General features: G+C 36.9%; 3 protein-coding genes across 11 annotated transcripts in view; 2 read left to right on the top strand and 1 right to left on the bottom strand.

Moving 5' to 3' along the window:
• Positions 1-27,851, bottom strand: part of LOC129771693 (coiled-coil domain-containing protein AGAP005037) — a 164,857-nt gene that overhangs the window by 65,616 nt on the left and 71,390 nt on the right. For 6 of the 9 annotated variants that reach the window (XM_055775613.1, XM_055775612.1, XM_055775616.1 and 3 more), the window contains exons 9-12: positions 10,793-10,871; positions 9,455-9,547; positions 2,300-2,414; positions 2,138-2,236 (exon numbers count right to left, since the gene is read on the bottom strand). In XM_055775613.1, coding sequence (XP_055631588.1) covers positions 2,138-2,236; positions 2,300-2,414; positions 9,455-9,547; positions 10,793-10,871 — 386 coding nt within the window. The remainder of the gene's footprint in view (positions 1-2,137; positions 2,237-2,299; positions 2,415-9,454; positions 9,548-10,792; positions 10,872-27,851) is intronic. The other 3 variants (XM_055775619.1, XM_055775621.1, XM_055775620.1) reach the window with 3 other exon arrangements.
• LOC129771695 (uncharacterized) lies at positions 569-2,136 on the top strand. The gene is made up of 3 exons (XM_055775623.1): positions 569-938; positions 1,775-1,902; positions 1,957-2,136. The coding sequence occupies exons 1-3, from the start codon at positions 655-657 to the stop codon at positions 2,031-2,033; spliced, it is 489 nt and encodes a 162-aa protein (XP_055631598.1). The 5' UTR covers positions 569-654; the 3' UTR covers positions 2,034-2,136.
• On the top strand, positions 17,139-27,242 carry LOC129771694 (uncharacterized). Its single transcript, XM_055775622.1, has 6 exons — positions 17,139-17,596; positions 18,491-18,638; positions 19,831-19,924; positions 20,432-20,552; positions 20,614-20,838; positions 26,336-27,242. The coding sequence occupies exons 1-6, from the start codon at positions 17,342-17,344 to the stop codon at positions 27,092-27,094; spliced, it is 1,602 nt and encodes a 533-aa protein (XP_055631597.1). The 5' UTR covers positions 17,139-17,341; the 3' UTR covers positions 27,095-27,242.

Raw genomic sequence — 27,851 nt, 5'->3', positions numbered from 1 at the left:
ATATTCAATTTCAGTTTGGACATCGTTAAATAATTTACATTTCCACAATCACGAGATCATCATACTAGTAACTTGCTCTTGAATATTTCTAGGGGAAACATATTGTCTCTCAAGCATCATCACAGCCATGCGATGGATAACATAATTTGAAACGGTTGAGTGTTTCGAGTAAACTTGTTTCTCGCCTGCGTCTATAAACTGTCATGTTCTAGTAATTTCAAACTTTTACGCTTTCCATCTCGGTGGAATGCGTCCATAAATTAAGTACTTCTGTAATACATATAGATAATAGAAAGAACAAGTAGTGATAACTAAATGTTTTTTATAACTATATCGATAGAAGATTGTAATTGGGTTCTAACAGTAAAAAAGTTAAAGAGATTCATTTCATTTCAGGGGTTTACATTAGTTTACACATATTCAACGTTGGCTTTTTTCAAATGAAACTCACTCACTAACTAGGGCTTACCAAAATCCAGTCATTTACGGAGCGTAATTTATATTTATCCCCTCTGCTGATAGATATAGCAATATGCACCTTATAAATAGACCAGCGATACATTGTATCACTATAAGACCTGTTCGAGTGCCTTGTGGGTGTGAAATATGCAGAAAATATAATACTGCATCGTACAAGTGATATAGCCTGAGAACATGCCTAGCAAATACATTGTAACCGTTCGTTGTATTCTAGAGGTGTTGATGATTTGTCGTATTGTTAATTGTAATAGTATAAATGGTTCCGATGATAGTTTGCATTATTTAAGAAATTTACGACTAGAACATTTACTGAAGCTCAGAACATTAGTATCCGGCATGTTGACCAACTGCCAAAACTCTGCAAGTGCATCAGTGACGAACGGTGTAAAAAAAGTGGAAACAAACGATACTATGCTGAACGATGTCGTTGCATTATCGTTGATTAATAATTTCAGCAGGTAATATTCTCACACCTGTTACATAATTATACTGTTCAACATTGTACAATCAATGTAAAAATCATAATTACTAATTTAAAGAATGGTAAAGAATGTAATTACTGATTTTTAAGTTTTTTTAGTCGGTGACTGCCATAAGTTGCGTTTTGTGATTGACATGGTTTGAGCAAAATGAAAGTATTTTATTCACATTCCATGTGCACGCAGGTTTTCAGAGCGAAATAAAAGCTTCAACATCAATATTGTTGAGTGATTGTTCAATGCAATTTGATGATAAATAAGCCATCTTTTGTAATTACCTCAGAACATATTTTGACATCTGGAATTTGTATTTACTGGAATATGAAACGAATGAATTTTCTATTTCATAAATTGCAATTTGTTTAGAAATTTAAAAAAATCTTTTTTTTGCATACTTCTGAAGATTCGACGTTTAAGAATATGGAAGAGTTTTTTTTTGAAATTCCGAATATTCTAAGAGTCATAACTATTTTAGAGTCACGGTACCTAATCTGATACGATCTTGATTCAAAATTTTAAAAGCGTTTTTCTCGAAACTACGAACAGGATATCTCTACTTCCACTGAACAAATTTATTTTAAATTTTATATGAAAGCATCTCTCTATGGCATGAACAAACAAACATTTCATTTTTTGTGGTACTAATATTTATTGCACAGAAACATGTATAAAGATTGAATAATAATGTATATATTGCCTTAAAAGTACATAGTTTTAAGGCAATATATACGTTATTATTATTGTAAAAATTGTAATAATGTAATAATTATGCTCATTGATTATGCTGATTAACTAAGATTCTACCTCTTTTGCAGAAGAGAAATGTTAGATCATAAGCCGACTAAAATTCAATCGATTTTCCAAGTTAGTGTAACATCTCTAGCCTTTCTTTCGTTTGCGGGTTATTTGCTATGCATGATTGTACAAGCAATAAAGAGTAATGGTGAGTTTCCGATTGTACTCGTCTCCGGAGGCTCTAATAATATTTTTGTTTCAGGAATTACGTACTATCATCCGACGACAACATCAATTTCTGCACTACCCTCCGTAATTAAAAGGCAGAAGAAAACGTAACACACAGTTGACGAGTACATCGATTAAAACTTTGCACCACCAATTACCATCAGATGTCCGAAGTGTATATAACTTAAAGTCGAATAAAAAATAGTTTCACTTACCTCGCAGGATCATAAATTTGATTTGCAGCAGGAGGAATCCTTCCAAGTCCTTTAACTCCGTACATAGCATATTGATCTTCTGCTAACGTGACATCCCTACTGCAGTAAGGTTTGGAAATACAAGATGATTACATATTTTTTAATAGCAAATTATGTTAATACCCTTGTTCTTCATCTATTATTGGTGTTGCAGTATTTCCACGAGTACTGTATTGGCTGTAATATGGTTCCTCATATGCTCTACTGGCTCCTCGTTCAGGAGAACTCATATATCCATCTATAAAAGAATATTTAAACATGCCCACATGATAACAAGAATTAACCCTATGTACGTATGAATGCCAACTTAACATATTAAGAATATTCTATGATATTACGAAATGGAGTAGTTTATTTCAGCCTGTTTGAATATATTCCTCATACTATCTGGTTATATAGAGTGTTCTAGGGGCATAGCTTTCATAGAAGTCCAATTCTCGATCGCTTTTTGCGACAACGGAAGTGATAACATTCACCAGCCATAACGTGGTGAATGTTATCTTCCAACATTTCAATCATCGGCGGCTTATTGGCGTAGATACATCAGCGATATTCCTCCCAAAAATAATCCAATGGGGCTCGACAGGGAAATGGGAATTGAGGGAGAGCGCGAAGAGTTTGTTCAACTGAACGATAAACTGTCTGCACAGGTGTTATTCCATTCATCTATTCAATCACGAATTGCACATCTATCAAAAAGTGTTGCCAACTTCAAGTTTCAAACATTTATAAAAACATCGGATAATTGGATAAAAGGGGTAGTGGGGGTAAAGTGGCTTATTTGGTAGTATAACTATTAACTATCTATATACCGTATTGATATTCACCTTATGTTTGAAGAATTTAATGACTTTTGAGTCATTCTGTACTTCAGTCGAGCTGTCGCATGTCAAAATACAAATAAAAGCAGAAATTGCTCTCTCGTTAGCCATACGGCCGTAATTCTGTGCGCATGGTATCAAAGGAATTTCTTGTGAAATTTAGTTTATTCAATCTGATATATTGGACCAATCATCAGTTTGGACGACTGTTCACATATTCTAGGAGTGGTGAACATATATTTTGTTTAATCTCTGCGATTAATTAGCATAGAAGATACATTGATGTTTGGGGGCAAAGAGTCATAGGCTAATAACGACTTACAATGTTTTGTTTACTAAAGCTGATATACCGCATCACATCCTGCTCTTGAATTAGATCCTTTTGTGACTTTGATCCCGGATAAATATGCCACTCAAACTAAACCAAGCCTCATTATTTATTTTTTTTTTTCTTTCTTTATTAGAGAGATTATCAGCCAAAGGCTGGTTCATCTCTAAATTCAAGCCTCATTAGGCGGGACGTTATGTGTTTCTTACTACGTTTTTTATGCATGAGAAAATTGAAATTGAGACTCCAGGTCAGGGTTTCTCAAAGTGGTCGACGGGTTTCCTTTCGGTTTCCAAGGGGTCGACACAAACGAAAATTGTTTTTGGGGGTCGACGAGGTCTAAAAATCGACCCCTATTAATTAACATTTTCATGATACTGTATAAGTTGTATTACGTGAAGCAATTTGTTACAATAATGGCTAATATTTTAGTAAAACGAATGAAGCAATGATTAAATTCAAGTCCAAACAAACATAACAAGCTTGCATTTAGGTTGCAAGTTGTTTGCAAAATAAGATGAATTCATTGTGAACAATGCGCTGAGCTACCAAGTTCGGATCATTTTGGTTTACCACCGAACATACTTTGTTCATGGAGGACTTCGCTCCAAAGTAGCATTGCCATGCGACAGAATGAGGATCTTTTTGACAAAGTCAGACAAGTTTGTATATTCTTTTCCCGCTGCGCCTATGAGTTTTTTCACCCACAAAAGGTCCAAACGTTATTCTTTTCGACGATAGTTTTTCAGAATATCGCACGAACCCAAAGTATCACAAAACTCGAGGAATTCCTGTTTACTGTTGTTCGCCACGGTACCACTGATTCTATTTTTTCGGCGAAATGTTCAAGAGCGAAATTCATACGCTTTTTGCAAACTATAAACGCTGGATACAACAAATATATCGTGTCGTGTCGTTGTCGTGGATACGACAAAGGTGATCGTTCCTACATTTTACGAAGAAATTAAATGTAGTACTCTTTACAGTTCCGTCAAAAATCAAGATATTTATCTCATAAACTTGATTGTTTCCACAACACTGTTGATTGCAACTTTTACAGCGAATCCTAATTCAATTTTAGCCGCTGCTTAGCAGAAACGAATCATCGGGAAGATCGACATTTATAAGGAACTTCAGAATCCCTCTCAAAAGTCCTGACTTTCTCAATTTATTCATTACTGGTTTTAAAAGGTTCGTCAGTTCGAATAGAAAAGGTGCTTCGTTTTAGTACTCTGCTGACCGTGGATTGGACGATTCCCAGCATCTTACCGATGTCCCGATGTGACAACTCCGGATTCTCGAAATAAGCGCACAGGATTAATTCACAACGCTTTTTTTCGTTCGACGACATTTTTCCAAATTTACGAAAAATTGACAGTGAAGCATGGCCAACGTGATCTATACACTCTTATCTGATTATAAGCGAAAGCTGAAGATATAATTCCTAAAAATTAAATTTCTACAGCGTTTTTTCCGTGATGCAATTTGATGTGACACACCCTTTATACCATAAGTTTCGATCCATTTTACTCCGCAAAACTTCAACCGATCCAATAATTCAAAAATACTCCGCACATCTTAACGGAATGTTCTCAAACAGGCTGTAGAAGCACTGGACTGCCCATGTTTGTATAGGAGACGTAAACGACAAAATGAACAAAATCGACTTTTTCGCTGTTACGCATTCTACACAATGTAATACATTTGCTCAACATGCAAACAAACATTTTTTTTTCGAAAACATTTGAACCATTTCGAAAAAAACGTTTCCGAAAAATAACTGTTTGTCCGCATAACAGGCGTAGTTCCATACAGCTTTCATACATCGTTCGAAAATCAACAATTGTCAGTATTATAGGCTAAATCTACATTTGAATCACATTCTTTGTAGAGTCCAAACATGTATGTCACGATTGTGTCTTATTACTAAGTGTTTCCTAATAGACGAATATAAGAAACCATTGAAACGCTGCTCATATAATTACTATTTTCTGTACAAGATGAACAAAGAGAACCAATTGTGTTTTTTAATGTTCTAATTACCTAAATTTCTGCATTTGAATCTTCGAGTAGATAATGAAACCAGCAGATCAGTGGTAAAATTAAAATACTATTGGTTCTTAGCATTATAACTCTTCGGATTCAACATTGAATTATTCCACATACTCAGCATTTACTCATACCGTTGGAGTAAGTCACTCCACCATCTTTATGCGATTGAACGTGATATCGGTAAATCATGTTGCTAAAATTACCAACATTGCAGATTGCCTTTACAAATTCTATTAATTGAAAAAATACGAACCTGCTGTTCTTATAATATCCCAGAGTATTCTTCAGGAAAAAAGTACTATCATAGACTCGCAACAAATCAAGAGCACCTTTTCCAGACAATTCACTAAATTTCTTCAAAACCTTTTTGATTCTATCCGATAACAACTGAAACTACCGACGGAGACGTTTTGACTATTATCGAAATTGTAAATACCAACGCTACAAACAAAGCAAGCTGGTTATTACGTCTAGCTATGCGGACAAATGTTCATTGAAACGATTGATTGTCCGCATAAATAGACGCAAGCGTTTTCCAAATGGTAAAAACATGTTATAATCCGCAAAATCACCTAGTTTTCCCAACACTAATGGTGTTGTCGATTACGTTTCTTATGCAATCATGGGCTGTGGAGGAATTCATCAATTTTCCAAACAGTCTTTCTCATTCCTGCAGCTACCTATATTCGTGAGCTCGTAGTTTTGGATGCTTCGGATTTCACGAATTTCTTCATTCAACTGCTTCACTACTCTCCAATTAACATGGGGACCGTCAATGCATAGTTGGCCCACTTAAAACTAGGTTTAGCTTCAAAATATTTCTTCAATCCGTCGATCAAGTCCAGTGCACGCGTTGAGCTTAGAACAGCTGAGCCAATGTACCTGGAATCCACCGTTCCCTTCGTTACATTCCGGTGACGGACGCTAATACTCAGCATTTACTCATACCGTTGGAGTAAGTCACTCCACCATCTTTATGCGATTGAACGTGATATCGGTAAATCATGTTGCTAAAATTACCAACATTGCAGATTGCCTTTACAAATTCTATTAATTGAAAAAATACGAACCTGCTGTTCTTATAATATCCCAGAGTATTCTTCAGGAAAAAAGTACTATCATAGACTCGCAACAAATCAAGAGCACCTTTTCCAGACAATTCACTAAATTTCTTCCAAACCTTTTTGATTCTATCCGATAACAACTGAAACTACCGACGGAGACGTTTTGACTATTATCGAAATTGTAAATACCAACGCTACAAACAAAGCAAGCTGGTGATTACGTCTAGCTATGCGGACAAATGTTCATTGAAACGATTGATTGTCCGCATAAATAGACGCAAGCGTTTTCCAAATGGTAAAAACATGTTATAATCTGCAAAATCACCTAGACCCTCTTTTTGCCGATAATATCCTTCAACTGGACAGATCATTTCATCGGAAATTTGCATGGTTATGCCTGTAGGCCAAAAAAACAACAAAAATGCGTTTTCCCAATACTAATGGTGTTGTCGATTACGTTTCTTATGCAATCATGGGCTGTGGAGGAATTCATCAATTTTCCAAACAGTCTTTCTCATTCCTGCAGCTACCTATATTCGTGAGCTCGTAGTTTTGGATGCTTCGGATTTCACGAATTTCTTCATTCAACTGCTTCACTACTCTCCAATTAACATGGGGACCGTCAATGCATAGTTGACCCACTTAAAACTAGGTTTAGCTTCAAAATATTTCTTCAATCCGTCCATCAAGTCCAGTGCACGCGTTGAGCTTAGAACAGCTGAGCCAATGTACCTGGAATCCACCGTTCCCTTCGTTACATTCCGGTGACGGACGCTAATATCCATCTGTTGTTTTGTGAAATCTTATTTAACGTTTCGTCCAATCCGATAACGATATCCTTGCAATTTTCGAGTAAACGAAGAATGCCATTCAAAAAATATGGCTCAATACCGTATGTGATCAGGTAGCTCATTTTAGTTCTGCTGAGCCGCATCTTTGGTACTAGAGCACTAGAGTTTCATGGGGTCATGTCCACCACTTGCTGAGAAATATTGCCCAAATGAGCTCACGACCTTACTCGTGCATGTATTTTGCGTTTCAGTGGAATGATTTTTCAACAGCTTGAATTATAAATCAATCGAAAGAAATGGTGTAATTCTTTATGTTTGTGGTCGTTGGAAGATGAAAAATCAATCTTGCGTCGACTAGAGACTCTGACTCATCTACGTATACCGTTTGGCAAAATTCTGATAACAATTTGCTGGGATAACGTCGGTTGAACAATATGCGTTCAACTTACATGTCAAAATCAACACTAAGTGCTTGAAGTTCAACAAATCAAGCAAATTTGCGGTTCGAGAAGTACGTACACTTGGGAGATGCAATAAATTCAGAGGGAAATGTAAAATGCTTTGAACGTTTAGCCATTCTTTCGTTCACATATTTTGGAAGTCCACCAGGCATCATGCCATACGACTTTCAACAAAGAAAGTAATCTTTTCATAATACATGAATTGACCTAAATTGGGACTGGTTTAATCAATTATTTAATCAATATACTCAAATATCAAATGTGGTTGTGTTTTAGGTATAACCCACCCATAGTTTTTGACGTAGGATTGCGTTTTTCCGAAACATATTTTTATCTTTACTTTGCGATTTAAAGTTAGTTTCAAAAATTAATTACCTACTTAAGTATTTGTAAGTAATGTGTATTTAAAAGTTATTAGTGCAAACTTGATCATTACTGAATTTCATGTTTATATTTATTTTGTTGAATTTTAATAAGAAAATAACGTCAAGTTTTCTCATTTCATGAACCGCAAAGTTTTTAAATTGGTTTTAAATTTTCAACGTGATATATATATATGTATACACACACACACACATATATATATATATATATATATATATATATATATATATATATATATATATATATATATATATATATATATATATATATATATACTAGGGTTTTTTTGGGCCGAGGAAGGTTTTTACGATAGCTCGAGACACCTCCCCCCTCTCTAATGGGGAGCTACCATACAAATGAAACAAAAAATTCAATATAACTCGAGAATTAATCAAGCAAACAAACCCAAATTTGTTTGGGAGGTTTCACCACAATAGATTAAACTAATGGTCACAGTGGTACAATGCTCCTACAGAAGAAGAAACCCAAATGTGGCATGTGGAGGTTTTAGGGTGCAATAAATGTTTCTATGTTGGATAGTCACACCTCCCCTCTCTAAGGGGGGGGGGGGGGGGGGCTGCCATACAAATGGAACACAAATTTCAGTATAACTCGAGAATTCAAGCAAGCGAGCCCAAATTTGGCATGTGGAGATTTCAGGGTGCAATAAATGTTTCTGTGTTGGACAGACACACCACCTCCCTCTTTAAGGGGGATAATTAATCAAACAAACGAACTAAAATTTGGCATTCGGAATTCTTAGAGAGCACGAAACATTTCTATAGACACTTCTCCTCCTTTAAGAGGTGGAGAAACTGCCATACAAATGAAGCATTAATTTCTGCATAACTCAAGAACTAATCCAGCAAACGGAACCAAATTTGGCATTTGGAGGATTTGGGGGCAGTAATTGTTTCTATGGTAGTATGACAATCTCTCTGAAGGGGAGAGGGGCTGAATAACTCGAGAACTAATCAAGCAAATGGAATCAAACTTGGCATAAAAAGTTTTAAGGGATTGATAAATGTATATATGGTGGTTTGGTACTCCTGCACCCCCCCCCTCTCCCTCAGGGGGGATGCTGCAGAACTCGTGAATCAATGAGTGATAATAATATAAGGGGCAATAAATGTTCCTATGGTGGTTCGACACTCCTCTCGCCTCTCTAAGGGGAAGGGGGCTGTCATACAAATGAAACACAAACTTCTGCATAACTCGAGAACTAAGCAAGCAAATGGAGCTGGAGATTTTGGGTACGTGAAATGTTTCTATGATAGTATGACACCCCTCCCTCTCTCCTACCTCCCTCCCAACACTAACATCAAAGTAAAGGTGAGTTTTCCATAAAAGAATAAAAATATAACAGAAAATGCGTACCTGGAATACTGTATAATTGATCTGAAGTATAGGGAAAGGAAGGTCCAATACTACTTTTAGATCCGTACGATCGCAACGGTTTTGCTGGTAACCCTAAAAATAGAGACGCATCGCACGGTCTTAATTTATATGTATAGTTCGAAAACTCAAGCTACATAACAAACAAAGGGGGGTTGCTAGTAAAAATGCTATTCTTTGACAAATATCACTGTTACGAATGTAGAATAAGGAATGAAACGATCAAAATTTGATCAACCTGAATTTGACTTTTCCTAAGTGCCCATTGAAAAACCTGAACATCCCCTATCTTGTAGATGTGTGTGTGTCAAATGACTCCTTTATTTTGATTTCGACTTTAACTCTTTAGCTTTCTAAATGGCGTACAAGCAAAAGCAGCTACGCTTGAAAATTTTGCTTTTGCAGCTTCGATATTAGGCATTTTGAGTGGATTAGTTTTACAATTAAATTCGCTGACGGTTATATTCCAATTTGTAAGATAACAGAGAAGCAATATCAGGTTTGTACGGAAAAGTAAATGCATTTGTGAGCGGAAAATCTAATTTATTGAAATAATTGTACTGGTGTGGTGAAACGGTCAGTTGCCAGTGGGAGTGAGGTGGACTGTGAAAATTCTGTATATTCTATTCGTAAGGGATGTCTTGCGTCTATAAATGGAAATAAAATCGTCAAAGATGGACTGTGTAGAAGCTTACTGGAACTAAAAGCAACATAGTTGAGGGTCTATCCGTTTATACTGCAGAAAAGCACGAAACACTGCTAGATGGATTAATTTGTGATAAGTTCAGATTTTGGCTGAGTAAAATTATTGCTTTCACGAGCAATAAACTTCTACGCTTCGTACATTACAAACCTGTTCATATCGCTTTACTGTATGTCCATATTATCCGTATCGGAAAATAAGGTTCTACTTTTTGGTCTGTTTTAATTTCAGTATAAAACATTGAAAAGATTTTTTTTTGTAAAACATTTGGCCTATTATTTCGAAAGACAATATATTGAAATGTTGCATTCACTGCAAAATTGACGAACTATCGTTGTCAAAGTTGTCAAGTTGTCGAGCAGTCAAAGTTCTGTAGATAAAGGAGTTGAAAATTGCTTTTTGTGTTAAACAAAATAATCTTAACGAATTCATATTGCAATTGGAACTTAATGATATTGTCAGGGGCGTTACTATTGATATATTGAAAAAAAAAAAAATCAATAGTGATCTTTATGTTTTTTGGTAAATTCGACACGCAGTGTGCAGTTACTAGTCAGAAGATATATATATTTTCTGTGGATATTGAAAATGTAATTAAGTTATTATTAAAAATTTACCGGCAGTATTTTTGTTCCTGTCTGAGTAGATGCCTCGTGGAAGGGTTTGCGCTCCGATGAAATAAGGTGTTTTTCCAGCCTGAAACATAAATAATCAAAGTGTTTAAATCATTGGATGTACGCTTCCGTTAATCTACGAAAACTATTGGAATCTTAAAACAAGTTCCTTGCGTGAAATTGTTGAAAATTAATGATAGATTCGAAACCGTAGAAAACATACAGTAAATATGAATGCACGTGAATTTCACATTTGGAAAATAATATTTTGTTTATTTGAAAAACGAAACCACTAATCAGGCCAATGCAGATGTCTGAGTGCTGTACAGATAAAGCACTTTTGAATCCGCTTAATCCTGATGCTCCACATATGCTGATAAGAGATCTGTATGGTTTCGAGAATCGACCGAACAAAAGAACCGTAGATTATTTCAAGCAGAAGGGATCAGTGAAGCCCCTAGAAATGTTTGAATTGAATCCTAACGGACGATTGTGCTTAGTGGATTGAGAGCTACGCCTAAGTCGTTGACCTGAGTGACCCTCTCTAAAATTAAATCGTCGATCGGTCGAATGGTCGAATATAACTGGCTGTTGATAAAAGCTCATAATCAACACACTCAGTGATACTGATGGTCAGTTTATTCAGACGACACCAACTCACGAAATGGTCAAGCAAGGTTTGTCCAGCCCAGACTGCAATCCGCATTAGTAGGGATTGCTACATAAATCATCAAGCCATCTGCATTGATCGGAATCAGGGCTCGGCAGAGTCATATTCAACTGAAGATAGACAGCGGACTATGAAGAAAATCGCCTTCGGATTCATTTGGAAATGAGTTTTGGCTATCTCACTCTACGACTCGACTATCTCATTTCATTCTTCCCGTCAAACGGACTTCATTGCATATTGAAGTGACTCCCCCAAAATGAGTTTGTTTCTCTCTCTCATGTCTCACGTATGCATGTGCCGATGTTTGAGTTCACCGTGGTTGGACATGTACTGCAGGTGAGCTAGCTTTTTTGTATCGTACACGAAAATTATCACACATATAGAATAGCGTGCAGTGTTGTGTTCAGAAACACTGACAAAATTGTGAATTGTGTTGTTATGAACCCGTTTTTTATGCTTTTTCACAAAATTGAACTCGGAGACAAAGTGAACTTAACGTTTTGTTTAGAATTTCACCCAAACTGCACGCAATTTACTAATACTAACGCGAGGACCTGTATAGTATACCTGGTAACTGTCTAACTAACTGTGTGTTGAAAAGTGAGCTGGAGAAATGGGAAAACCGGGAAGTGACAGCCAATTGGATGGCTGCAAAACTTAAACAGGCGAAAAAATTCATTAAGCCGAGAATTACAATTACTCAACAGCTGCTAAGCCTTAATAAGAAAGACTTCAGCACATTCACTGGTCTTGTAATAATACACTGTCCGAGTAAATACCATCTTAAAAACATAGGTTTAGCACAAGATGATGTTTGTCGCTTTTGTAATGCCAAAAGCGAAACCTCGGCGATCAGGACTATAAACTTTATTAAACAGATTATTTCTAATTGGCACCTATCTCGCTATAGCTTTCAGTCTACTCCTTCATCAATAATCCAACCCAACAGGGGATAAACTGTCTAAGTTCGTTGGTTTGAGTTCATGGTGGGTAATCATAATAAGATTGTGTACGCGGGTAACGAGATTCGTGTCAGATTGAGTAGTAGTGTGGATTGAAGTCAGGTTGAATGTAGAGGCAGATTTGTACTCATTAGTCGCGTCAATTTGAATAACCATTTACTAGAATAGTTCGTCAGTCATCCTCGCTCTCAACGCTCGTCAATTCAAGTCATGTTGATGGCGAAGTAGTCCTAGTCGCAGCGAAGCTACTAAGAGGAAAGTCGATTTTCATTTTTCATTTTCGAAGATTTTGGGCCCTGATCGACACACATCCGGATGCTACAATAAGCGACGAACGTTCCACAAGATCAGATTACTGGTTAGCAGAATTCTCGAAGAAACAGCAAACGGGAATGAAGTGTTTGACTGGAGCTTGACACGGAACGTTCTTCCAGAAAAGTATGACCTCAGCCAGTTGATGAATCATTCAGAAACACCAAGACGGGATAGTTTCCTTAGCAGAATGTGGTCGAAGGCGGTTTTTATGTTGGTGTAAATAGCATCAACTTGAGCACGTTCATCTAGGCGATTAACACCAAACGATGAGGACTCGAGGAACTCGAGGAGCTTGATGGCAGTTAATCCGCCTTATTCGTCAGAAAAAATCATCTGTCTCGAAACTTTAAAAATGTTTGTATGTATGAGAGCAGACATCTCTTTGTTTATTCTCTCTTTTGGGATTGCACCCAGTGCACCAATGGCCGAGTAGTTAGCGTCACACATTATCATGCCGTGTGTTCGGGTTAGATTCCCGTTCTGGCCGGGGGATTTCTAGTCAAAGGAATTTCCTTCGACTTGCACTGTGGTCACGCGTATTCAAGAGCTTGCCCCTCGGAATACGTTAAAGGCGTGTTATTTGGCTTATGAAATATCAACTAAGTATTGATAAATGACGCTAGTTAATGCATACGTTGATGCGGCAAAAGTTCCACAGGGAACGTTAACGCCATTCAAGAAGGGATTGCACCCAAAAAAAAAGTCCAAACGATGTTAATGGAGATCGAACCAAGGCCGACTGTTGCATAAACGCGTGGCAATACGAGGGCGGTGCGATAAGTAGTGAGCCTCATCGCCAGATGGTGTCAGTATCACAAGACAGATTATTTGTCGTGTAATACATTCTCGTAAACGGCTACTGTCAAAATTCCAGCCGAATCGGACTCGTAGTTTTGTTTCGACCTTGTGTGGAAGTGGGCGTGTCCGCGGATTTTAGAAAAATGGAAATTCTGCCGTCGTCACGGCCAAATTGGTCGAATTGCACTACGAACATCCACCGTATTCTCCAGATTTGGCCCCGTGCGACTTTTTTTGTTTCACTCACCGGACAGAAATGTGGGTCGAATGAGGAAGTATCGCCGCCACGGAGGCCTACTTTGCAGACCTTGAGAAAACGTATTTTTCAGATGGATTAAAGAAGTTGGAGCATCGCTTGGTCAAGTGTATCGAGCTAAAGGAGACTATGTTGAGGAATAAATCGCCACTATCCCAATTTTTTTTTGTTTTTTTTTGTAGGCTACTTATCGTAGGGTACTTATCGGACTGCCCTCGTATTACACCTCATTACAAAAGGAAGTTGGAAAGTGTAAGAGTAAAAAGGAGAGCTTAACGTGAATCTATATCTTTCTCGGTCAGTTGCAATGTGTCTCTTGTTTCGCTCGCTCATATTGATCTTATATTGCAATACCATATACAGTAGAATGATGATCCACGGGGCGGATTAACCGCGAAAGTGAGTTTCATAGTAAATACATAAGGCTTCCCGAAAATTGTTAATGAGTGGTAGACTTATGCCCTTTCTTTTCGGTCAAGAATTTAACATTATCTGACCACTGTTGTACACACCTTATAGATGGACAGCTTAATGATTTTTATATTGAAACATAGTTTTCATGCTGAAATATCTTTTTTTCGTATTTGTACCTCATTTTTAGTCCTTTATTGCATTATCCGCGATTTTCGTTACGCGCAGTGACTTTGTCAGACTATTTCGCGGATAACCGGGGTTCTACTGTATATTATACAAATGCTACACCAGTATTTGAGAGTTATGACATTTTCTGTTATTTTTAGGCTCATTTTATTTTTTGGTTAGACATGTATCACGTATGACTTGTAAAGCGTAACGTTAACGCTGCGATACCATTGCTAGTAAATTGAAAGTTATGGTTAGTTTCAAGCATTTGAAAGTTATGTTTAGTAGAAAACATTTTTTTCGCGCAATAGAACGAAATTTTCGAAAACCATGTTTTCGAAATTTCGGGGAAGCACCGACTATTCAACCGATTTTAAAAATTTTACGTTTTTCTAGACACATATCTAAATACGTAATCTTTAAAACATTTAATTTTTAAATAACTAACTATTTTATTTTATAAAATAGTTAGTTATAAAAAAAATTGGATTTTTCACGAATCCGCCATTATGTTTTAGTTTTTTTTCATGTATATTATAGGTTAGTTCATTAAAATAAAGTGTACAGAATAATAATCTTGTTGAATTTTTTATCTCAGATGACTTCGGAAGGTTGTGTGCTTCCCTGAACCAGCTCATCTTCTTTTCGATGACTCCACTCTGACGTTAAATATTGAAAACAAATTTATGCAAAATAAACTAAAAAATTTTTTTTCTCTATATTTTAAAACACTAATAAAACCATATAAAAATTTAAAACGCTTTTTATTTTTTGTTGAAAAAAAATATGGAAAAGCGTTGAAATTTCGGTCGTCACACCGGGCTACTACCTTAACATAAGTCATTTAGACTGCGATGATTTCTATGAGGGGAGTCCTCATAGGTATGAGAAAATTGGTAAGGTACACTGGGGCAAGTTGAAACGGTTTTTTCGAAGTTCGACTTGAAAGTTATCTTAAAAAATCACTATATTTGAATCTGTTTGCAGCATATACACGGTATGGCAGGTGACTTGGTGAGATGGTGAGATTCACATTGGATGTTCGAAAAATATAAATTTTTAAAACTTTTAGTTTTCATATGCATTGAATCAACTTGCCTTGCAAAACGGGGTAAGTTGAAACGCTGAAATATCATGAATTTAGTGTGTGCTTTTGCTTCAAAGTAGAGCCTCTCAAAACGGCTATTAATAAGCTTAATGGGATCTCTCATATATTCAAATATTACGTAATGCACCCAGTAAAAGAGGGGAGACGCCTTGTGGAATCTGGATTCAAAATATATCCAAATAAGTCTAAACAGTTTTATGCAAATGACCGTTCGTACTTGTCCTAGTCCTAGTCTTAGTTGAGAAATTAACAATCTGTTTTTGTTTGACATATTGACGAACGAAATAAAAATCTTTCTTTTTTTTTGAATAAAGATATCATAGTTAAAAAAGTCCGGCACCAATTCATACATTAAAACCTGCAGGCAAACAGTCGATTGTCACTGATGTTTCAACTTACCCCTGGGTTGAAAAAAAAACATGGGGTAAGTTGAAATGCTCGAAGTGCTACACGGGAAAAGAATTTTCGATTAAGTTTTCAAACTCTACACTGTCACTATTTGATTGTTTGACGTGCAATTTTGAAAATATTTTATGTGTTATTTTGTTATACGTTATTATGTGTTACTAGCTGACCCGGCAAACTTCGTCGCGCTTAAAATTTGTTTTTTGTCCTTCAAACATTCACGTTTTCTTACTAAGCGCAAGTTTACGGGTCCAATCGCAGAACTGTTCATTGATTGATCTTCTAAACGACCCCGTTGAATTTACCTTTTACTATATAATTCCTAGTACTTCTACTAAAACTCATCATTATAATATCAGATTATTTTCAGACAGGAGAAATTCATTAGTATGACAGTACCACACTCCCCTCCCTCAGAGAGAAGGGCGGAGTGTCTATTCACCATAGAAACGTTTCGTGTACCCTAAAACCTTCGCATGCCATCAAATTTGGCTCCATTTGCTGGAGCGCTAGTTTGCTAGTTTTCGAGTTATTCAGATATTTGTCTTTCATTTGTATGGCAGCCCCCTTAGAGGGGGTGATGTGTCTAGCCACCATAGAAACATTTATTGCACCCTAAAACCTCCATACGCCTAATTTGGTTTCATTTGCTTGATTAATTCTCGAGTAATGCAGAAATTTGTGTTTCATTTGTATGGCAATCTGATCTTATTTTTAGGCATTTCCACCAATATGGCAATGTATGACTTAAGTCTTTTGATGATCAAGTGACTCATTTTATTCATGATCTTTACAATGACTTCAATAGAACAATTTTGAATACAGTCGAGTCAAAAAGAATAGCTTCATCACCAACCCGTATGATTGGCCATGATGTATCCTTTTATTCTTCAGTTTTTAACACGCATAAAGTGTGATACTTAGAAATAACACGTGTTAGGGCCTCTCCAACCGAAATTGGCTCGCGACAAATTCTATATAGCCAATTAGTAAATTCCTACGTCATACATAACCTAGTTTTCGTGTAGATAGGTGGTAGCGTGCAATGAAATCATGACTTCGTTTCAACTCCACTACTAAACTCCCTAATTAAAATCGTGAGACGCTACGAAAATATTCAATTCATGAAAAAAACACTATCAAAATCCTAGCTGCACTTTACTCGTTCGCTTCGTTCACGAACAGATGGTCTCAAAGAGTACCACTTCTCCTTGAAACTGTTTCACAAACATACTTTTACATTTCTTTTTAGCAGTTTCAACGGACATTCGTTGAAGTAGTCGCGTTCGATCTGCTGCTTCTCACGGACGCTCCAAAATTGTTGCAGCGTGTACGCAACGAATCACGTGCATCTCAAGCCCGCGGATGGACTATCGAAACAGTATTGCGTCTGAAAGTGTATCGTGTTTATCTCAATTTCGTTTCTAACACATTTGTAACGACGACTTTTTACATAATGCAAATCGAACGCAACAAAATATTTGTGGTGATCATATATGTGTTACTAAATAAGATTACGTCATATGTTGCTGTGGAGCCCTCGAAGATAAATCTGAAAAATCATGCTGCAACTAAACGTTCATCTGATTATTACATATTTTCATCAAATGAAAAATCGAGCTTGGATTTTGGCGCTGCTGTGGATGATAAATTGCTAGATGATGACCCTCTCTACAGTGCTCGATATTTTACGGAATTTCATAACACTGACGTAAGTATACCTCCCCTCGGATGTTCAAATGATTTGTGTCCTCTTTCGATGTTATGATATTGTTAATTTTGTTTCAAATCTGCGCATAATTAGTATTTTTTTTCAATTGTTTGGCACTGCCTATACTCTGCCAGTTCCAAACTGCGCTTCTGCGCATACTTGATCCAAGTCTTTCTCAAAAATGCATGTATCTATTGAAATTCTTTTCTAACTCAATGTCATTCAAATAAGAATAAAAACTGATCGGAGTGTCTCATAGTCTGAACAATTGAACTAAAAAAGATGAACATCTGATGAAAACATGAACTGCAGTTGTCGTACAGATAAGAATAATCCTTTGATTGTTTTCTCACAAAGGAAAAAAGAAAGAAATTAGAGAAACATAAAATGGAAAAATGTTGAGGTAAATACTATTTATGACATCACTGGACGGAATGTTTCTAATTTTTTATATTCCTAACATTTACTCTAGAATTATTGAGAAAGTTTGAAAGTTTTGAAGGAATACGTTGAATTCATTGGAATAACCAACTTTGATCATATTAATGTTTGCAAGAGCCATAAATGCACGAGATGTTTGTTCTTTATTGAGGGATTCATTAGGTTTTTTGTTAATCTTGTGAATCAAACATTACTTATTCAGCGCACGTCAATGGATCGTCGATGGCAGACTATCGATTAAAATAGATAAAACAAAATCTCATTTTACCAAGAATAGTGACTCTTCAAAATACACGTCAATAAAAGGAGACCTTTTTACGTGCGAGCTTTACGTAAGGAAAATTTATATGTCCAGTCCATTAAACATTCACTTTCACCGCTCGCAACGCATATTGATTGTATAACATAGTGCCATAATGAACAATAACTGTGTCCGTTTATTTTTATTCTCAGAACAAGTGCAGTGTCGATAAGTTTGCTTTCAACAATGAGGGTACCGTAACATATGAACAAAGCTTGCCAGCACTGGAACAATTTACTCTGTGCGCATGGACACGTTTCACTAATCACACCGGAGATCACACTATCATTACATACGCAGGTAAGTTGATACAACTTTGATTCAAAGACTATCCCTTGTTCTCTTGTTCTCGTGTTCTAGAACAGCTTTCCAAGTTCGATTTAAGGATATTTGAAGTTATTTGTTTCAATTTCTCAATCGTCATGTGGTGAAGTTATTTTCGATTCGGAATGACTGAAAAACTGTTGTATTCTCTTCGATCGTTGTTCGATAGCTGGTTTGCATGCTGGAGTGGGATGGCGGTGAATCCTCGTATTTGTTCGTTTTTTTTTTTCAAATCTAGAACTATTTTACAATTAACAATGTGCATTGAGCTCCCAAGAAGGCACACCCGGTTGTTAAACTATTGTGAATCCTAGGTGGAAGCGATCTGGCGTAGTGGTAACATCCATGCCTCTCACGCTAAAGGTCACGAGTTCAATTCTCACTCCCAACATTCTTCCAAAAATGGAAGTAAAAAGTGACGAACCAGCCAAATGAGTTGAAAATCACTATAATACAGATCCTTCTATACTCGCGGACCAAATCTCACAGACCAAAAAATCTATGAAGTTGAAGAAAAAAAAAATCTGAAATTCTGCAGTTTTTTCATTCATTTATACCCTGTCCTTCAAATAAATTCCAATAAGCTTAGAAAGTCCACAATAGCAATATTACAGAGACACGCACGATCTATGACACCGTGCGCGATTATACGAGTTATGATTTTGCGCGCGAGTACTGGGTTAAATTGACATACCGTGTATTTTTTTCTTGGATTACCAACTGTTGTTCCCATATTTTCATCGGATTTTTCTGAAAGATATTACTATTTCACACTTGTCACGTAGCGTTTTGTCACAAGATGCATAAACTTTCACTTATTTTAAAGACAAAATTTATAGAATTGCTACGCTTATTTTTCCGTCTCCATTTGTCAAAATTTTGTACCGTTCAAAATACAAATAAAATTACAGAAACTGAAAGACGTACACATCGGTATTTGATGTGATATTCCTTGTAGTTTAATATTAATGTTGAAATATTCAGTTTCAGAAATTCATAGGTTTCAAAACAGGGTTATGTAGTTTGCGTATGAAATTTCATACGCTGGGAGATGATGGGTTAACTAGGTAAAATATACTGATGATATATATTGATCAAAAATACAGAAGTATTCGACAAAAACGAAAGGTTTAATCTGCCAGTCTGATGAAGTTGTTTTACTTTGTAGTTCAAAACGAATCACGAGAGATACAATTATGGATTGCTAATGCACGAGGCATGAGTTTCATTAGCTTAGCTGTACATGGACAATCACTATTCAGGTAAGATTATGTTCACGAATAAGTTGAATAATCACATGCTTTCTTTTTCTACGGAATGATTATTCTTTTGCCGAAAATTATACCACTACTTAGTATATATACTATATCATGATACTAATCGATCTTCAGTTGTGTTAGATGATTCAATCCCTATTTGATTGATTTCATAACCCTAGTGACTTTTAATAAACGAGCGAGTGATGACTGCAAGTGGATAATGTGACAGTTTAAGATAATAAACTGAACTCATACGGTAGTGTTACGAGAAAGCTCGCAATTAAAGCCTGATTAATTTATGTGGTGTTTTTGCCACAAACAATTTAAATTCATCATTCGTAATGCGCAATGCTTGTCTAACGAAAAAGTACATTAGAGTTATGTGATGAGCTGAATATATGTAAAATTCGCATACTAAGCCGTGTTAACGTTTTGTACATCACGCATTTGTGATCCCAACTGAAACAAATTATTCTATTGTATTATATCTTGTTTTTTTCATATTTCAAGACTGAACTACCCATTTAGAATGAGGAAATGGCATCATATTTGTGCTTCGTGGAATGGGAAAACTGGAGAATGGCAATTGTGGATTAAAGCAGAAAGAATTGGACGAGGATTCCATAATCGAGTACCTTTTGTCGATCAATTGTTTTATATTCAAAATAGTTCAATTTCTTATTTTTCTATAGTTGGTGGACTACAGCATAAAACCAAACGGTAAACTTTTCTCTGGCGGTCCTTCAATCACGGGTCCAATTGATACAGATTTACATTTTGAATTGACCATGGTACACATTTATAAGGTCGCGTTAAGTGCTGGCAAAGCGCATCGAGACCATAAGCATCACCACGTTCACCATTTCGACCATAACGGAGGAGAAGTCACACCGAATCCACCTACGACTGCATCACAGGTAAACAATTCTTCCTATGATACTCTTTCTAAAATATTGGGTGGCTTAATTTGTTCCGTTTTCACGAGATGGTTCAAGGTGCCAAAAATAGTCAACGGTAACAACTGATTTTTTCTGGATTGAGAAGTGTCGATATCTGTCAACCAATTCATGTATTGTTTACAAGTCTCAGAGTTTAGCACAACAAATTCAATTATTATTGCGTTGAAAATGTCAAGTTTCTTTGGAAATAAACACAATTTGCGGGATCTGTACTTGATGTGATCGAAAGGTACTGATCCGCTATGAGCTACATACAACAATTGATCCGTTTACCCTTTATAAGGCCACGGCAACTATATTGCCACCCATAAAAAACATTTTTTTCCGCCGTACTTGGAATATTAGTTCAATATTTTTGCAGGCGCATTAAAGTGAACTTACAAACAGTGTTATTGGGGTTGACAGGCAGGGGCAGATATATTATTACCAGTGTTTCTGGGGTTAACGGGCAGTGGCAAATATAATGTCATGAATTTTTTAACTGTTTCAATACTTTATTTATTCATCAAAGGTAAATATGTGTTCTTGTGCTCCCGTGGTCGAGTGATTAGCGTCATAACTAACATGCCGGGTGTTCGGGTTCGATTCCCGTTCTGGTCGGGGGAATTTTTCGTCAAAGAAATTTCCTCCGACTTGCACTGTGATCACGCGTATTCTAGAGCTTGCCACTCAGAATGCATTCAAGGCGTGTTATTTGGCATAGAAATCTCAACTAAGTACTAATAAAAATGACGCAAGTAATACTACGTTGAGACGGCGAAGTTCCTCTAGGAACGTTAGTGCCTTTGAAGAAGAAGAAGAAAATATGTGTTCTTCCTCATGTAAGGATTATGTTCTTTGAAGTTCGAGTCGATTCCTTGCCTAGTTTCCACGACCTTATAAAGGGTTAAAGTGAGCTTTTGCCGAAAAACTTTCAGATTTGGCCACCAGACTCGAGTCGGTATTATTCCATCACTACAACGCTCGGCCTCATGTTGCTGTTCGGGTGAAAAACTTTTTGAAAAAAAGTTGATGGGTCTGGGTCTAGGGGCATCATTTATCATTTTTAAACACAAGTCTAAAAAGGTGATGTATAATGAGTATCCTAGGGCCATGAGTGCTCTCTTGGGAAGTTCGTATTGCTACTGTAGTGAACTGATCTCATTGGGTGTTAAGTTCTGCTTATGTATGGGAAAGGGAAAGGAGAATGGGCAAGTACATTCGAGGAAATGATGCGGGAATACATATATGGGGAACATAATATAAGATCGCGACTACTTAAGCTATCATAATTTGATATGCGCGAGTATACCCTTTCGAACTTCCAAATCAGCAGCCAGTTAAATTCCTTAATTGCATTTTTTACACAACCGACCAACATGGTCGATATTATTGCATCCCGGATCACAATTACATAAATTGTTAGTAGCAAGACCTACATGATAAAGAAGTGAATTCAGCCCGAATTGATTGAACTTTGAGGATAATAGAGTAAAACCATCTTCTAAGATCATCCCTCTATTGATTCTACCAACTTAAAATGTCTGTCCTGTCCGAAAATGGAGAATAACTCGTGAAACGCATTGACTCAGATTGTGAGCTAGTGTCGAATAGTAGGCAAAAGACTTTGGACTTAACAAATCCCCAAAGAAAAAAGTCCAGAGGTGTGATATCACACGATCTTCGTGGTCACCTCACCGGTCCTAAACGTGAAATCAGCTGCTCTCCGAAATGACGTCTCAATTATTTTTATTGTTCCACGAGCTGTATTGCAAGTGGCCCCTTCCTATTGAAAACGAGATCATTAGCTTCAATTTCAGGTAGCAAAAAATCCGATATCATGGTGCGGCAGCGAGCCCCATACCCAGTTACGTTTCGGCCATTGTCATTTTTCAAAAAATATGGACCGATGATTCCACCAGCCTATGGACCAGACCGTTGTTTTCTCTAAGTGTAACGGCAGTTCTTGAACATGTTTTGGTTGCTCTTCATCCCAAATGCGACAATTTTGTTTATTGATATAACCGTTGAGCCAGAAATGCGACTCATCGCTGAACAAAATTTTGGTCGAAAACAACGGATCTTTTTCGATCTTTTCAAGAGCCCAATCAGCAAAACGGTGACGTGCAGGAAGGTCATTTGGCTTCAATTCTTGTACGAGCTGTATTTTGTATGCTTTGAATTGAAGATCCTTCCGTAAAATGGACCAAGTTGTTCCATACGACATGTCAAGTTGCTGAGAACGGTGTCGAATCGATTCATCGCGGTTTTCACGTACAATCTCTGCTACTGCCGCTATTTTTTCAACACTTCTTGCTCGACGTGTTCTATTCGGTCGAGTATAATCCAATAATGAATATTCGGATTCAATTTTGTTTATGGTATGCCGAATAGTAGCTTCGGTAGGCCGATTATGTCAACCATAATGCGGTCTGAGCGCACGAAAAACTTTTTTCACAGAACGCTGATTTTTATAATACAGCTGAATAATTTGTAGACGTTGTTGCGGTGTAAGCCTTTTCATGATGAAATGAAAAACAATACTGAACAAAACCACGATGACAGTTTACCAGAACTCACACATGATGATGATAATGATGATGTTGGATTAAAGAGGCTTTAAACTTTTCAGTTCATTCGCTTCTAAATAATCATGCATGATCTGTCAAAAAACGGCTATTGAAAAAAAATATCCTATGATTGATCACCCTTTAGTAGTTGGTGACGTTCTTGACACTTTTCGATATCGTATCGAATTTGGAACTTACACAGTACGATTCCATTATCGTTCAGGCAGACAGTTGAATTTCACTTTGAAGTCTATCAGTATGTTAGATCTTAGATTTGTTTGACGCGTTCTAGTTTGTCCGCACCTATTGTGTAAGCGAAATCTACTAGAGAACGTTGGCGAGTAAATGAAACAACCTTACACTTCGAAGAGGGCATGCCATTTAAAGTAGGGGAGGTAGGGGTAAAACGGGCATGTTAAGAAGAACTTTAACTATATCTTTGGAAACTTATGTTTCCCAAAACTTTGATGCAGTTTCTTATAATTCAATAAACTGTTTTTCTACCTAATTGGCCATATATTTTATAAAAAAAAATTTCTCAATGTTTCTTACTAAAATTAAAACAGACCGAAAAGTACAGCATTTTTTTCGATGCGGGTATAATGGACATGAAGTGGGGGTAATATGGACAGGTTTGTATTTTATCAAGCGTAGAGGTTTATCGATCGCGAGAGGAATAATTTTATTCAACCAAGGTCTGAACTCATCACGAATGTCCGTTAAATGATGAAAAAATCGAATTAATCCACCTAGAAGTGATATCGTGCTTTTCAGCAGTATAAACGGACAGACCCTCAACTATTTTGCTTTTGATTCCAGTAAGCTTCTAAACAGTCCACATTTGGCAATTTGATTTCCATGTATAGATGCAGGGGATTGCTTAGGAATAGATTAAACAGACTTTTCACAGTTCATTCCACTACCACTGGCAACTGTCCGTTTTACCCCACCAGTACAATTATTTCAATAATTTAAATTTTTCCACTCAAAAATGAATTTACTTTTTCGTACATACCTAATATCGCTTCTCTGTTAACTCACAAACCGAAATATAACTTTCGGTTTTTGTTTCCCTTTTCCACTTTTGATAAGTATTCATTTCCATAGAGTGGCTTAAATATTATAGAATAACATGTAGAAGGTGTTCTCATTAACAGAAATCGGAAATTCAAAATGTAACTATACAAATCAACCACCTGTCCATATTACCCCACTGTCCGTATTACCAGCGGTTCCCCCACACCAAGCCATTAGCGAGCTTAAATCCTCCTGAAGCATACAACAGTCCAGGGACGAGGAAACGACACGATAGATCTTCAGGTCGTCTGCATACATCAAACGGTTCCCGGCATAAATCTACCCAGAAAACAATTCCAACAGAAATAATCCCTTAGAAAAAGTGTAGTAGGCTAGAAATATTGTGGCGCGGGATAAATGCTAAAGCTCGGTTGGACCTTGCTAAAGGATCGTATCCTACATTTCAAACCGGGCAATCCTGGGAACACAGGTTTGCGTGCGGGTCGGCGATAGACTCGGATCGCGTCGTCTTGGTGGCTTGGGCCGCCTCGATTCCGTATCCTCGTTAAATCAACTTTACCTCAGAATATATTTTTTCGAATTATAATTTATAATAGAAGTTACACTTTTCTCTGTGAGGCATTTATGTGACATTTTTCCCGCGCCACAATATGTCTAGTCTACTACACTTTTTCTGATGGGTTATTTCTGTTGCAGTTGTTTTCTGGGGCGATTTATTCGGGTCACTACATCAAACAATCGCAGCGAAGATGACTGCAGAATGGATGTTGAATGTACCAGACATTGAACTTAACAAACCCCTCGCGACTTGTTAAGTAGGAGAGCATCCATTTAGTGATGCAACGGCAGGCCCAGCCACCGTGTTGGCCTGTTTCCGGTTTTCGAGCTTCCCAACCAGACCCTGCACAAACGTTATCAGGTTTGCAGTAGTTGAGATACTTTTCATAAACCTATGCTGTCTAACTGATATTACGTGGTGAATGGAGCGGTGTATAACGTCATGAACCATTTGCTCGAGAACCTAACTTAGACAAATTAGTATTGATATTGGGCAACAGTTTGCAACATTGTAGATAATGCCGCTTTTTATGAGAGATAAGTCAAGCAGGCGTTAGGATGATTGTAGATTTGAGATTATCCAGAGCCAAGAATCGTCTGTGTTGAGGTGATTTCTGACTCATCGAATTGTTCATCAAAGTACCACAAAAAGTTCGGTAAGTGTAATAAGGTTTAGTTTTTGCGATCGAGAAAGTACTGGAGGCTACTACAATGCTTCCTGTACATCTCTGAATCACTATTAGGTTTCAAGTAAGAACGGCAAACTAAGATTGACTTACTCAAACTGTGATTTGTTCGAGTTCAGTTGCATTTGAAACTTCAATGATGCTGCATTGTAAGCTTTTGCGTACACTTTCGCCCCGAGTCATGTTGCTGGTCGAAGAGTTTTGGTTGCAGCAACAGAATGTGTAGTTTGAGGTTGATTCATCGTTTCTTTACGAAGCCATGTTTCCGTGAAAGCAATAATGTCGTAGCCACACGAGTTTAGAGTAAGATGAATTATATTTGTTTTTGTTCGGAGTCACCGAACGTTCTGATATTTTCTCTGTCAAAGAGGCATTAAACTACGATTTCAACTTGCCTCTGGCCTTGAAAAGCCCACTTACTCATATATCTATAGCAAGTGGGTTTCAATATCCAAAGACGAAACATGTACCATAAGAGCTATAATTGAACCAGTAGATATTGATAACAATAGAAATAATGTACAGCTAAATGAATGACGTTGACATTACTCGAACTTTCAATTCTTGAAATCTGCTTGATCGCTAATTTATGTTTGTTGCTAATTTGTTTTTTACTGTTTTCAGATAGCACCGCAGCCATTGAATCCTTCGCTAGCGAGTGGCCATATACCTACAAGAGTCGAGCTCAATATTCCCGAACGTAATCCCCAACCTCCAGGAAATTTGGGCATACCTGTGAAAGGTCTACCATCACAACTGATTGATGGTTCACTGCCATCGGATGCAGCAACAATCACAACACAGTTTGTAAGTGGTCAGTTCCACGTAGGTGAACGCAATTTGCAACAGCAGCTGGTCATTGGGAATATTTTGGGAAAAATAAAACCAGAGGACAGTGCTCTTCCCAAAACGCATAGCAGTATTATTTTTCCTGAGGAAATTATCCCAAGAAGACACACTTCATATATTGACCTCAACAGTCCAGCTAATGTTCGAATTATAGAGACAACTGGCCCAAAAGCCGTTATAAAACGTGAAGTTAATCCAGAAAAATTAAAGAAGCGTGGATTGGTATTGCTTGGAGATGGCACTATTATTGATAATGAAACCGATAAAAATAGTGAGTATATATTCGATGGATTAGCTGAATTTGGACAACCAGAATTCAAACATAAACTCGGCAAAGAAACTGACATTGAAGGGGAAATACGTGAACACGATAAGGAGCCCGCCGAAGGTGAAGTAGCAGCGGTTATGAATTTATGTACAAAATGCGACAATGAACCGTTCGTTGGAGCAATTGTTTTCGCGTGGAAAAACATCCGAATACACATGGAAGATACACTGAAGGCTAAAGCATCCGTGATCTGTGGAGAATTTTGAAGATTTAGCTTTTTATTAATCCAGAGTACTTGACTTAACTATTAAGTATGATACTTCTAATACTCATGATGCATTTTTTAAATTATATGATTTTAATTTTTTAATTATAAACAAATAAATAATATTGTTGGTGATAACGCAGAGGAAATTTGTTGTATTCCAAGAAATTTGGGGCGATTCATTTTGAAAATTAAGTGATTTTTTTATTGAACACTATATGGTAGTATACCAAAACACTGTGAAACAAACGAAAAACTCGTGTTTAAGTTCACATAGGTGTGGGAAGTGGAATGAAAATATTTATTTATTATTTCATTTATTTGCAATATCTCGAATGTTAGAAAACGATTGCACAGACTGATCTTAACCTAATAACCCTTAATCCTATTTTTAAATACATTTTTAGACATGTAAAATTCAAACACAGCACAAACACTTTTGAACAAACGAAGACAAACATCCAACGGGTTATTGAGACCATAAGAGGTTCTATGTAGTGTAATGAACAGTAAGTCACGCTCACGAAGTTGACGGGAAGGTGCATAAAACGAAACATTGCACAACAATGATGGACAGTCGATGTTTTCCGAAATCAAATCAAAAACAAAAACCCGTTGTAGATTGGATCGTCTGGAGACAAGCGTTTCGAGAGCGATAAGTCTACAGCGGCTTTCATTATCGGGCATGTTCGTTGGGTCAGACCACGGTAATGAGCGAAGCGGGTAACGAATGAAGCTGCGTTGCACTCTCTTCATTC

This window comes from Toxorhynchites rutilus, chromosome 2, assembly GCF_029784135.1.
Source record: "Toxorhynchites rutilus septentrionalis strain SRP chromosome 2, ASM2978413v1, whole genome shotgun sequence".
NCBI lineage: Eukaryota > Metazoa > Arthropoda > Insecta > Diptera > Culicidae > Toxorhynchites > Toxorhynchites rutilus.
The sequence above is the reverse complement of the archived record's forward strand: the minus strand, read 5'-3'. Positions and strand labels throughout refer to the sequence as shown.